Source organism: Xyrauchen texanus, chromosome 24 (assembly GCF_025860055.1).
Source record: "Xyrauchen texanus isolate HMW12.3.18 chromosome 24, RBS_HiC_50CHRs, whole genome shotgun sequence".
In the NCBI taxonomy this organism is placed as follows: domain Eukaryota; kingdom Metazoa; phylum Chordata; class Actinopteri; order Cypriniformes; family Catostomidae; genus Xyrauchen; species Xyrauchen texanus.
Window position 1 is genome coordinate 7,524,182 of NC_068299.1, and position 14,249 is coordinate 7,538,430.

The following is a 14,249-nucleotide window of genomic DNA, read 5'->3' on the forward strand; positions in this document are numbered from 1 at the left end:
TTTTAAGCTTTCAAATGACAAAGACCTACGCGATTGTTCCACAGGGTCATAAATATTCATAATCTTGCAGATTAAACCAAGGTTGCAATTCAGTCTGGTCATTTTGCATTAGCAAACAGCTTTTTATCACAATTCCAGTCATTATTAAGTAAGTAATTCTGAATCTATTTGTTTTCTTTAAATCATAAATTTGGACAGTATGTATAAGATACTTACAGTGGGGTTCCAAAGTCTGACATCACATGGAACATCTGGGATTAAAAGTTTTAAGATTTATTTTTACAACAAAGAAACTTTAGGAATAAGGAATACTTTGATTCTGCACTGTTTCTACAGCAAGTCACTAACCAAACACACACATTTGTGCCAATGATCATTTTAACTTGTACAAAAGGACAGATTTTCTTGCTTATATTAAAGCACACAAGATGCTCTTTGGCACATTCTGAAATTATACTGGTATAGCATGGATCATCAGGTATCCACAAACTTGTGGAGTCCATACTAGCTCAAGTGCATGTGTTGTCATTAACCATTAGAGAAAAAATAAAGGAAACTCAAACCCAAAATGAACAAACAAACTAACAAAAAAGTAAAACTTTAAATGAAACTCTTTACTCAAAATGTTATGCTGATACATAATATGATTTCTGATGAAAAACAACAATAATAAAAAGTACTATATAAAAAAATAATACAAAAAAACATGAAATATTTTAGACCCCACTGTATTTTGTTGAAATGTTTACAGTGGATCTGTTTTAATGCATTCATTGTCTACTTGTATCTCTTTTTCATGGTCCACATTAACCCTTCTCCCAGAACTCTGAAAAAAATGCTAATCCTCCATATAGGACATAGCAAACTAAACCGAGGTTTTCATGTTTTCTACTAAAGTCAGTATTTGTTCAATTTTGTCCAGTTCTATAAATAGAATGATAAAGTGGACCCACAAAGGCCTGCTGGGATATGTCATGTTTTTTTTGTTTCTTGATCAAGCGAACTCATATGTGAATGAGTCTGGATTGTGTTCATGAATGGACCATGTTGGCTATTTTAAGATGAACCACATGTGAACCGAAGACATGCTGCCCAAAGCCCTTTTTATAACATACAAATTTTAATACACACTAGTTAAATGCAGTTAAAAGATAGTATTTATCTTAGTTGAATGAGAGCATCTGGTCATTGCCAATATACAGTTATACAGTTTTATGTTTTGACATAAAATGTATATGATTACGAATAGAAAAAAAAAACACAACAAAATAATTTATGCATTACATTTTAGTAAATCATTATAATTTATTCTTTAGAATTACATTTAAAAACCTAGCCTATTCTTTACTGTCACCATTTTGTGTGTGTTTGCTCCAAATCATAATACAGCTACATGGCTATATAATATAACAGCCAAAGAGGGAAACAACATTAAACCAGCTTTTTCATAAAAAACAGATCAGTCTCCTGTATATTTTCTACCTTGATTTTACTGTTGTCCACAGTCTCATTCAGGTGCAAATGGTTCCAATCACTTGGTTGTACACAGGATTGCTCTGACACCAGTTCTCTCCCATTCCTCAACAAAGTCTGCTCCCAGCTGCTTGGAAGGGAAACATCTGCTCATGTGTTCTGCAACCTCTGGCTGACCAAATTGGCTCCTTCCCTTTGCAAACCCTCAAGCAGTGGGCTGAAGACCCTGCCGGGCCTTTGAAGACTAGTCAGTTCATCACCTCATGGGACACAAAGCTCTAGCTCTTGGGTTACCAGTTGCATTGTACTGTCACAATTTATTTCTGCTGTTCTTTGTGTTTGGGCCTGTGTATAAATCACTGAGCTCTTAGCCTGCTTTTATCCTCATATCTCGCACTAGCTAACATGTGCTTGAATACCACTACAATTCAGCCTGTATATGTCATCGGACAGACTCTTAAAAGGTCAGATAATGTTCATACCAGGACAGCTTTCCTTTCACATTCAAAATAACTTTTTTATTTTTAATGGGAATTGGGTTGGTCTATTGGGCAATTTATATCATCCTTTTGTAAAAATGAATCAGTCGGAAAGAGGAAGCCAGTATTTATTCTATAATCTAGCAGTTCACTCCTACCAATTGTCTATTTGTTATATGATATTTTTCTACAATGTGATTTGGGTCACATTAACCCTAAACAGGTGCAATGTACCCAACTATATTGAGTAGGACTAACATTTCTGAAAATAAAATGTATTTAATAATTTAACGGAGGTTTACAGTAAATCGTCCAAAATAGCTGCAAAATGGGCTTTGGTTAATTCTAAAGAAATTAAAATATGTTTCTAACATGATGACAGAATTGTAATTATGGGGTAAACCATTACTTTAAAAGGGAACATAATAGGCTATAAATTACAAAAAAAAAAATATAAATATATATATATATATATATATATTTATTTTTCAACTCTGAAACCCCAAACCTAAAGTCAGTCAATCTCATAAGGGATATCAAATATGTAATATCTAAAGTGACAGTGAAAATGCAAGAACTTTAATAAACATATTCATTTATTTTTATATTTGGACCAAAAAAAAAAACAAATAAATTCAGACATTTCCATAATAAAATAATCCTCTTTAACAGAAAAATATTAACAACTCCAAATATGCAATAAACACATTCAAAGAAGAACATTTCACAAAATGAAGGACCTAACAAATCTCTAGTGTAAAAGAATCTCCCAAACCTAAGAAAATGCACTGATGAATAACTGACCCTGTCATTAACAACCATAAAAAGAGGACTACAAAAGTGGAATGTCATGGTAAGTTCTAACTATGTTCCCAACTTAACTTTGATTTCCCCTCTTGATGTGTTTGGGAGCTAAACCACCATGAATAAGTGTCCAAATGACATACAATGTACAACCCAAGTGCACATATGAGCAACTCATTACATTTGAAATAAAACAGGATTTTCATTGCTAAACATGAACATGAGCCTGTCCTTTATCTTGACTAAATATCTGTTGTATGTTTTACACAAAGCACAAGAATTATCTGCAAATGTGGACTGACTTAAATAAAAGATTGTTTTCTCAACACTATATGCTTGTATATATACTGTACACTCATAACCACACATATACAGTTATATAAATAATATTTATAGAGTAAGGAATCACACAACTTAAATCAAATATAAAAAATTGGTGTATGTACATTTATAAAACAAAACAAAATGGTTTGTATCTGTACAAAATAATTTGTCACTTATCATGCTTATTAGCAATTGATCAGCTAGCAGCACAAAGGAATCGCCGTACACAGGATTTACAGCGGTCCCGAAAGTATTGAGACACTTATAAATGCAGATTTCATTGCATTAAATAACAACATATCAAACCAAGTAGCATCCGATGCAAAAAGATTTCCTAAGAATAAAACTACTTTTCTAAGCCATTTTTTTGCAATCATATTTAGCAATTAACTAATTTTTAGTAGTTGACAATAAGTTCCACTTAGAGTCCAAATATATAATATAACAGTATATCTATCGTTTTATGTTTAAAATTGAACAAAATTTCTTTTGTGAAATGTTTTGCTTGAAAACTGTACTTATGCTATTATTCTTTACAATAAACACTTGATTTGATATTTTGTTATCTAATGCAACGACATTGATATATTTTAAGGGTGGTTTAAGTTTTCAAATATTTTTAGGGCCACCGTAGTTTTGAATATAGCAATGGAAGACATCTGGTTTAGAGATGTGAGCTCAGGAGTGGTGTACATGTGTGGTATGATGATGAAGTGGAGAACAGATATTATGGACATGAAGGAACACACCAATGGACAGCAATAGAAAATTTCCTGAGCTCCTCCACAAACTCCATATAATCCACAATTCTTCATAAACTGAAAATTGTACCTTCAGAAACTCATTGATCTTTCCTTTCAGCCTTCAATATCATCCAAGCTAAAATGGGAAGTCAAACATGTAAACACGATAAACTAGAGCAGTACTTCTATGCGCACCAATGAGTATATTGTATGTTTCCTTTCAAATTAAGCAATGACATATCAGGACGTTTTATTAAATAGTTGTGCCTTCCCGTAGTCTCTTCATTATCGTACAGTTACATTTTATCAAGCAGCAACTGTAAAAAAGACACACACACACACACACACACACACACACACACACACACACACACACACACACACACACACACACACACACACACACACACAGCATAGAGAACCAAAGATTATTCCACTGAAAGCTTCTTCCAGGGATTATTTTCAGTTTATAAAAAGTATGCAAGTTAGATGATACAGACTTTGGATCTTGAATACAGGATCTTAAGATTTATTGTGCTGTGATGAAGGATAGAGATAAGGGATCTAGATTTGACCCTGTAGCCTGTGAGTGGCTTTAGCCCTCAGTATCTTCCTGTGTGAAGAAAAGTGCACTGCAATTTGTGAAAGATCGGCACAATGCCATTCAGCTGAATGCCATCCTTCAACTCCAACCCTAACTGTTACCTAACTACAAATCCAAGGGAAATGATACTACACTCAGCCCAGTGTTAAAATGTGATTGGTTGATAGGAATGTTACTTTAGGGCCAACATGGATCTTGATCCAGGAACATTGGCACTAGGTTTGTAGCTTACAATGACAAAACTAAATCAAAAGCAAAAAAAAAAAAAACCCTGCAAATGAACACAGCGGCAATAAAAACACAAACAACTGACAGAAAATACATTCACTTTCCACAAGTCAAGCTTTGCTTGCAGAAAATAACAAATAAAATAGGAGAAATGTTGTTGAAAGGCGTTCAGTGCAACCCTTGCTTGAAAGAAGGGTGGGTCTTTTCCACATTTCCTTGGAATAATAAACAGAGAAGAATGCCACAAGGGGCTGATGCATTGAACAGAAGATCATCTGAGGTCGGTTAGTGTGTGTTATCTGCGGCAGGCGTAAGCATTAATGTTCTTGATGACATAGAACCCAATTGACATGGGTGGCATAGCTATTGTTTGTCCTGCCCTGAGTGTCCGTGGTTTGAGCTCGGGGAACGTCTCATTGTCCACCATAAGCAAAGGTTCGCCATTCAGCTGCACAGACCTGCAGAGCAAAGGTATATGTGTTATAATCCTGCAGCAGAAGGGATGGACATCATAACAACATACTCTACCATCTGTCACACTGTCCACTTCGAAACGCAATTCTCTATTCCTCTATAAGTATTTGTATTATTATTATTATTATTATTATTATTATTATTATTAGTAGTAGTAGTAGTAGTAGTAGTAGTAGTAGTAGTAGTAGTAGTAGTAGTAGTAGTATTTTTAACAATGTCCACACCAAAAAAAGGACATTTGTTGCATTGCTTACAGACCATGAAAGAAAACCACACAAAACAACAACAACAAAAAACAATGTTTCAAGTATGCATGAAATTATTATTATTATTATTATTTTAGGCTTGTAGCTAAAAAAACACTAAAGTTTAATTCAAATATCAGTCCAAGTCACATTCGGGGCAGACACTGGTTTCAGGGCCCAGTTACATAAAGCACAATCTGGGGTGCTGTCATGTGTTTGCAGACAGGATAACTCCCTGATCATGCACTAGATGGCGCTACTGCAGAGATACCAAAGACTCATGGATTGAGACGGGGGCTATTATTTGTCAGGATTGAATATTAGCATACTAAGCAGTATACACTGTATGCTGTTTATGCAAAAATGTCAAGAAGTAGTATGCTACATCGTTGTCACATAATAGTCACCTTTACTGTCGCATGACTTATTATTTTGGATACAATAATCTTGGATATAATGAGTTATTTTGCATGTTGTATTAAAATCTTGTCTTAACTATTAAGTCCACAAATAATGAGAAAATAAAAATCTATTTTAAAAACATTAGCCTACTTCACTCTGAAAATGGAAGGTCAGGCAAATGGCAATACACATTTTGACAAAGGTAGGTCATCTGGGTATTCTATGCACACAGAAAACGTGCATAGGCCTACTATGGACAATATACTGTATATTATATAGCTACTGCAGAAATAGTAAGCGAAACATATACTGTATACAGCCATTGATTTTAATCATCATCATCTTCCTCACCATCACTCTAAACACCAAAGAATAAACAACATTCCAATGCCACTGGTGCCAATCAATGGCTCACAGAAATAAACATATCTCACATGAAAGAAGTGCAAATAAACTACATGATTATCAATACAGTAAACATGAACCTAAGCAAATGTTTAATATGCATATTGTTGTAACATATGAAGCCCTGTTTGACACTGATTGTAGAATCAAATTAGTTTAGTCAAGCATTACTTTAGTGGATTGATACGCTGAGCTAATGGCATAAACTATACGTAGGGGGTTAATACTTTGTTGAATATAGCCTCAGTAGCGGTTTTAACCTCCACGTAAACCACGCAACTGCGTGATGCCATGGACGTCGGGACTCTGCAAAACATGTTTGAGGGGTGACATGTTCTGGGTACACGCGCGTATATGCTGTTGTCAGCCAGCAGTTCACGTTAGAAGCCGCTGGGGTCGGGACAGAGAAGTTTTTTTTAAGTAGGGTTCGGGTTTGTAATTTCTGAAAAAGTATATAGGTCGTCCGAAATTGTTTCGCGCACGCGCACTCACTCACTCACAGATCCGCGAGAACAGATGAGTTAGGGGCTGTTCACACCGAAGGTTTTTTTTTGTTTTGCTTGCTTCTGCTCTGTTTTGCCATTGTTTTCCTGTGTAAACACGCGCTGGACGAACGTCCGTACATGCTGCACCACGTCTCGCTGTTCTTCAGTGTCTCACAGAGGACTGGCACATGTTTAGACTCTGTGTCACGTTAATAAGAGCTTCAGGTTTCAAAAATGCATGCAGAGACACCTGCGTTCAGTATCAGTCGTTGAACTGCGTCTAGAGTTTTCTTTCGTTTGTTTGTTTGTTTTAGCACAGGTGTCACAAAGATTCTGAACAAGTTCAGGTTGCAAGGAGGGGACTGTTACAGTTATTACAGATTGTTCTGCAACAAGCAAATTTCAGCGTTTGATAAACGGCAATGTTTTTTTTTTTTCCTGAGGGGCCGCCTTGCTTTGTATGTTTATTGTTAGTTATGAATGTTGCATACTATGCTTACTTAAAATACAGCCTCAGCGTCAGAATATGAACTCCAGGTGAAAGTAGATTAAATAAAACAGGAATAAGCTATATTACTATTGTCGCCTATACAGCAAATCCTCAAAGTAATTTAATACTGTAGCCTATCATATCATAATGGCAAACTGGACAACAATAAATAATTGTTGGGTTATAAAATTAATAAATAACAACTGAATTCCAAAATGTTACTGGGTGAAGTAGTAGGTTTTGCACACCCTATTAAAACATGTTTGTTTGTTTTTTATATAAATGTATGGGTAAATATAGCTTTTTTTTATTACTGTATTGTGGAAAACATGCATTAATTATATTTAACTACGTTTTTATTTCATTAAACATTTTGAATGTACTTGGCTACAATGGTTGATAGGATGAATTTAAAATTATGATTTAAAATAAATGTTGTAATTTTTAAGCCAAAATTCTCAAAATGGGGCCCCAGCTTGGTCGATTGCTTGGGGCCTCAGAAATCGTAAACCCGCCCCTGCCTATAACTATCCAAGTATAATCTAATCAGTGTTGTGTTTATCTGGCACAAAAACAAAGGGTTTTTGAATGAATGAACACTCTTAATTAGGGTGAGACTAAACTTGAACAGATACATTTTAAATAGACTTTATAAAACTGATGTTAATTTAAATATAAAAAACACAGTGATGAACAACAGAATTTGGCTATTAAAATAATATCTATAATGCTGTGAAGAGTCAAATCGATGAACAATGTTTTAATCGGTTCCTTTACATGAACTGTCCAAACGAACGGATTCACCAATAATCAGGCTTTCCATTGCCACACATGAGAGAGGGTGCTTTAGGAGAGCGCTTTTGACATTATTGTTTCTGCTCGCTCGACAGAAAAACACAGTTGAACTATACTGTCACGTTCCTGCAAAATGTATTTAAGTTGGTTGCATCGTATTACTCCCCAACATTGGATGAAACAGATTGAACTGATCAGGAAGCTGAGTTTGCTCTGGGGCTGAAAGCCTTCTGAACTACAGAGTGACAGCAAGCAATATACGCAACAGTGTTGATCCTCACATCTCTTCCCCAAGGGAGGATATATGCTCAGGAGTTTAAAGAGAGAGGTATGTAACAACACAGTCAGTGGTGTTTTGCTCTGGGTCTATGCAGATAAAGATCTGTATGTCCTTTAGATATCATGTAAATTGAATTAAAGTGTTCTGATAGTTCCATATGCTGCAGCTCCTGGTGTGTTAGAGATATGATGACCTGAATAGGCAAAACTTCCAAGGTACTTCGAGATAACCGAACATCAGTGATGATCAAACAGTAGTTCTGGGTTTAAAGGGTTTTCAGCCTTAGGTTCGAAACTCAATTTCTTCTCAGACTCAAATACTACATTGAGATCAACTTTAACACTAAACAAATTGGCAAGTGAATAGGCAAATAAATTGTGCCTATGCATAATTATTATTATTTTTTTTACAATATAGTAATAGTAATGATAAACAATGAGTAGAAGTGTCCAACCTTTGACTGGTAGTGTATGTCCCTTTACTCTGAGCACACTTTCACTGAGCACATCTAAAATACACTGACCTTTGAGAAGACTTTGTGTAGAGGATTCTGTTGCTGGGGTTTCTCAAGGGTTTAAAGGTGCTGTAAGCAATTTTAGCGTTCTGAAGCTTTTACGTGACTGAGCCGTTAAATTAGCCACGGCCCCCTTGTTCCAAAACTCCCCCTCCAAAGATACATTTGAGACCAAAACCGAGAAAAAGAGCAGTATTGTTTGTTCCTGTGGATGTCAAATTCAACAGTGGCACAATAGCGCTATCAACTAAAAAACATTGTGAATCATAACTTCAATAATCTGCTTCAAATACAACACTTTGAGAATTAGCAAAATGATTGACAGGTGAAAAGTGTCAATGTCCACGGGCACATTTTTGTATGATGTTTACAAAGTCTATGTCACAGAGACCGGTGAGATATCTCATGACACTTGTTTCATTAATATCTTATAGGGAGTAAGACTTTTCCATGAAAAAAAAATCACTTACAGCACCTTTAAGTCAGTTTGCTATACTGTATGTTTTGTTGCACAAAAATGGGTTTAAAGATAACGTAAAAGAAGCCTATGACATTACCTCAGACATCAACAACATAGATTCAAATAGCAATATTCACACGATCTGACTGATCTGAATGTCTGTGGAGGCTGGTGGATCTTGTTGGGTCAGAAGTATAACAAATAAGAATTTTTCCTAGAACTATATACAATATTTTAATGACTTCTAAGATAATGCAAATGTTATTTCTCTCATACAGCAAGAGTGTTAGAATTCAATGTATCTCATGCACAACCCTCTTTTTTGCATTTCTCTTTATACAAAACACCTTGAGATGCTACCTTTAAAGGAACTATATAAATCAATATAACTAAAATATAATGAGATCCTTGCACACCATCTGGAAAGTCACGTCAAAATTGATATTCTACTGTTCTGTTAAAACATCTGCTGGAACTTTTATTGCAGCACTTTTAATGTTACCATCTCCTTAGTAGCATTCCTCATTTAGATGAAAGCGCCTGTTAAATTAATAATGTCAGGTACGTGTATTCTACCTAACCTTCTGAATACATATAGCTCTCTCTCTGTCTCTCTTTTTTAAATTATAGAATTGTGATGCAAAACTGAGACTAGGAGACAGATTTGCTAAAAATGGTGGGGAATATTATAACCTTGAAAACAGCAATTCTGTACAGTGTTTGAGTGTTTAAGTGTGACCCCACAAAATGAGCATTTAATTTCCCGGCATATGTGTAACAGAGGATTTAAGCAATTAGAATGTGTCATGAGTAACTTTATAGTCTGCCTGTATATGTTACTTACTGAATTTGGTCTGGAACACACTGATTCGGCCCATATGGATCTTTGGGCATTTCTAAAGAGAAAAATACTCTGCATTTTTCACCATTTTGGACTGCTGAGAAAAAAATATATAGTGGTATTCACTTGACTAATTAACCTAATGACTGAAGGGACCATCTTGCTGAAATGAGAGCAAAGTAGTTGTCAGAGTTTACGGAAAAATTACCAATGAGAAATGTGTGTATTCAGTGGGTTTTATGAGCGCTTTTCTTTCAAACATTTCTTTGTAGTCAGAAAAAGATGGAAGCGCCAAACACTTTTCAAAAATTTGTTTTCATAAATCTCAAGCATGGCAAGTGGATGGTTTAAGATTATTAACCATGGGAATGGGTCTGTCAAAACATGCATGATTATGGGTTTGATTTACATTTACATTTACATTTATGCATTTGGCAGAGGCTTTTATCCAAAGCGACTTGCAGTGAACTTATTACAGGAAAAATCCCCCCTGAGCAATCTGGAGTTAAGTGTCTTGCTCAAGGACACCATGGTGGTGGCTGTGGGGATTGAACCAGTTTTCATACTGGCCTATGATAGATTTCTCTCTGTGATATAACTCTCTGCTTCTTCAGAATATTCCTTTCTATGTTTTTCTCTCTTTCGAAAAACAGAGACTTTTCAATGTCAAATCATCAATCTGATGACCATATCTACCATAACAACCATATCTATTTTGATTTATCAGCAATTGCTTTAGCAGAATCCTTCATCAATTTTCCTCCTGTTGTGGAACGGAAGGATTTTAGTGCAGACTTTTTCAAAGAGTTTCTATTTCACTGATCAACACCATGATCACAGTGTTTCCAAAGTGTTATGCTTAAATCCCAATAATTGACTTAAGCTCATATAGAAGTGGCCCTCTGGATCCCAGAATTTCTCAAAAGAAAACCAAGAGGAGAGAAAAAGTGGTTGAAATTCAAGCTGAAAGCTGCTGACAAAACTCTTGCCAACATCTGCCTCGAAGGAAGTTGCATTTCACTGTACGCTCCGTTCAAATTGGGTTTCAATAAACCAAGACAGAGTTATTACGCTAATTCAATTGGATTGTCCATATTTAATGGACGTTTTGATGTTTTCCTCTTGGCGTACAATTATCTCGAGTGGAAAACTCAAAACAGAACACTCGCCGGGTGTTTTTTGTCTGCTGCTATTGAAAAAGATGTGTTTCTTAACAGCCGAAACAGTAAAAATACAATCTGTGAAACATATAACAGTGAAATAGTGTACTTCTGACCAGCAATCAATGTTTAAAACTGGAGTCACACGTACTGAACAAGGAAACAACACATTTTATACATTATTCAATATGCAACCTGTAGTTTATATATATATATATATATATATATATATATATATATATATAAAACACTATAATCAAATTTGGACTTTGACTTAACTTGGCCACTGTGTCAAAGATTTGTGAACATTGTCATGTTATTAAGGAAATTATTATAATTGTGTTGAAGTTGTTTTTTATTATTATTTATTTATTAATATTTATTTATTTCACGTCTTGTGGTTTGAAGTTGTTTCACATGACAGCATGAAACATTACGAAATATTATGAAATATTATGTTAACCTGTCAAGAGCTATAAAATTTCGGATTTCTGTGATAAAGAGCTCCGCAAATGGATACATCTGCTGTGCTAATCTGATTTAGACTGTGTCAAAAGCGCTTTTGTGATAGAAGACATTAAACAGGAACACATTAACAGCTGAAAACCTGGTTTATTTGACCAAAGGTGTAATGATAGGTTCTCAGGATGTGGACATTTTTGTTTCAGCTGTACTTAGGCTTTTTCGGGCAAGCAAATGCCAATTAGATCTCCTTACAATGGTGAGAGAAAATCCTCATAGCCCATTTCAAAGTTTGAGGGGATAAACGGACAATGTGCTGTGTTTTTATGACCCAGGTCTCTCTTTTGCCACTTTCCACGGCCATTAGTTGGTTAGGCTAGTGCCAGTGAAATGGGATCCTCCATTGGTGAAAGAGTTAAATATTTTGTTAGAAAAGAGTTAGCTAAGCTCCTTGTGTAGACAGTCAAAGAGCAGCAGAATTATTATGTTTAGTAAAGTAACAACATTCCCGTGTTTATTATTACAGTAAACCTAGAACAGAAGCATCAACTGTATACTTAGCAAAGGTCAGAGACCTGTAATTAAGCTAGTATTAGGTTTATAAAATATCTATCTATCTATCTATCTATCTATCTATCTATCTATCTATCTATCTATCTATCTATCTATCTATCTATCTATCTATCTATCTATCTATCTATCTATAATAATAATAATACAGCATAAGTATAATATTGAATTAGTTGTCTTAATAATAGTAGAAGTAGTGGAGGTGGTAGGAGTATTTCTGCAATATAACCATTATCATAATAATGTTATATAAAATATACAAATAATATAAATCAGTGTATCTTGATTTTAATAAATTTTCTTTTACTTTTGTAAACAATTTTGTTCCGTATTGTGTTGCCACGTGATGTCCAATGTAAAATCTGGGTCCTGAACCCAACTCTATTGAAATAACATAATAATATATTATATCTAATATTACTATTAATGAATTACTAAAATTTGTTTTAATTAGTTATAAAAATATTTTACTATTTAAATAAATGATTATATATTTAATTATATTATAAAACAATAAAAGTACAATTTTGTAAATGCATGAGCAACAACAGATCTGTGGTTTACAAGACTATACTTGCATTGATATTGCATTAGTATAAGCCATAAAATGAAGGGACAGATTAATTTAAGCTAAAATACTTTAGAGTTTAATTGGATGATCAGCCTTTGATGTAAAAAAAAAACAAAACAAAAAATTGATATTCCTATTTATTTTAATAACCTAACTACGAACAATTATATGTTTAGTTGCATTTTATTGTTTACATTTAGCAGTGTTTTTGCCCTGCTGTCAATAACCCTATCAAAACATACAATGACCCATTTTTGGGTCGCAAACCAATAATGCAACATGGAAACTTTCAGAAGAAGAGGTTGCATCCAAAATAACTGAACTAATATAATAAGCTCTAATTCATCAGTTTCCCTTAAAAAAGGTATTTGGATTAGATTGGAAATAGATTGTTTACTGTTGTATTATAGTGTATTACAAATTTTTTGTTCTCTCTGTTTTTGAATGTTTGTCAAATATAATTATGAACTTACATGGAGTGAAGTCCATCTGTGCCGAAGGGCTGTAACAGGTACTGGTGAACGGTTTTATTTCGTAATGTACCGGCCAGCTTGATTTTCTTTCTTGAACGATGCAGGTTGATGATGTAAATTGTTACGGATCCTCTGATATATTTGTGACTGCAAAGAAAAGTGAAAAATTGAATAGAATAATCCATTAAAAATGTCCAACTCTCCAAATTACTTAACTTGAAGTACTCATATTATTTCAAATATTTTCTTTAAAAAAAATTCAAAAATCATAGAATAAACAATGTGTGCTATGCTTACATTTGTAAAAGGATTTAAAAACTTTATATGCTCCTGTAGCTCATCTGGTGAAGCTGGGCACAAGCAATGCCAATGCCTGGGGTTCGATTCCCAGGTAATCTACATGCTGATAAAAGTATAGCCTGAATGTACAATAAGTCGCTTTTGGTAAAAGAAACTGCCAAATAAATAACTGTCAAATGATTATATGCTTTTGCATTAATACTGTTGTGTAAATCTCAAGAGTTTTAACTACATGCTGCTGATGCAATAGACTAAAATTACATTAGATCACAATCAAGACATTTGAAAGACATACTGGCACACAGTGAAGCTGAAACTTGTCTAAATTTAACAATTAACAATCTGAAATTCGATATCTTTCTGTTTTCAAACAGAATCTGGATGATGTTGACAGAAACATCAAGTCTGTTCCAAGAATACCATTTAAAAGAAACAGTGCGTTATGTTTTTTTGAGTCCAAAACCTCAGGTGATTTAATTTCAGTATACAACCTAATTATGAAGTATATATACTGGCGACAAAAAGTTTCACTGTTTCAGAAGGAAACTGGTACTGTAATTCAACTGATCACAAAGTATAGTCAGGACATAACTAATGTAAAAAAAAAAGTCATTTTTGATCAATTCTAGACAGGCCCAGTTTCAACCGCCATCTCTCCAACACCTTA

At 34.3% G+C, this 14,249-nt stretch overlaps 1 protein-coding gene across 1 annotated transcript in view; it reads right to left on the bottom strand.

Moving 5' to 3' along the window:
- Window positions 1-2,567: 2,567 nt before the first annotated feature.
- LOC127618252 (inactive heparanase-2-like) overlaps window positions 2,568-14,249 on the bottom strand; it is a 111,399-nt gene continuing 99,717 nt past the window's right edge. Inside the window, exons 11-12 of the mRNA XM_052090611.1 lie at window positions 13,283-13,429; window positions 2,568-5,113 (exon numbers count right to left, since the gene is read on the bottom strand). Coding sequence (XP_051946571.1) covers window positions 4,951-5,113; window positions 13,283-13,429 — 310 coding nt within the window. The 3' untranslated portion in view covers window positions 2,568-4,950. The remainder of the gene's footprint in view (window positions 5,114-13,282; window positions 13,430-14,249) is intronic.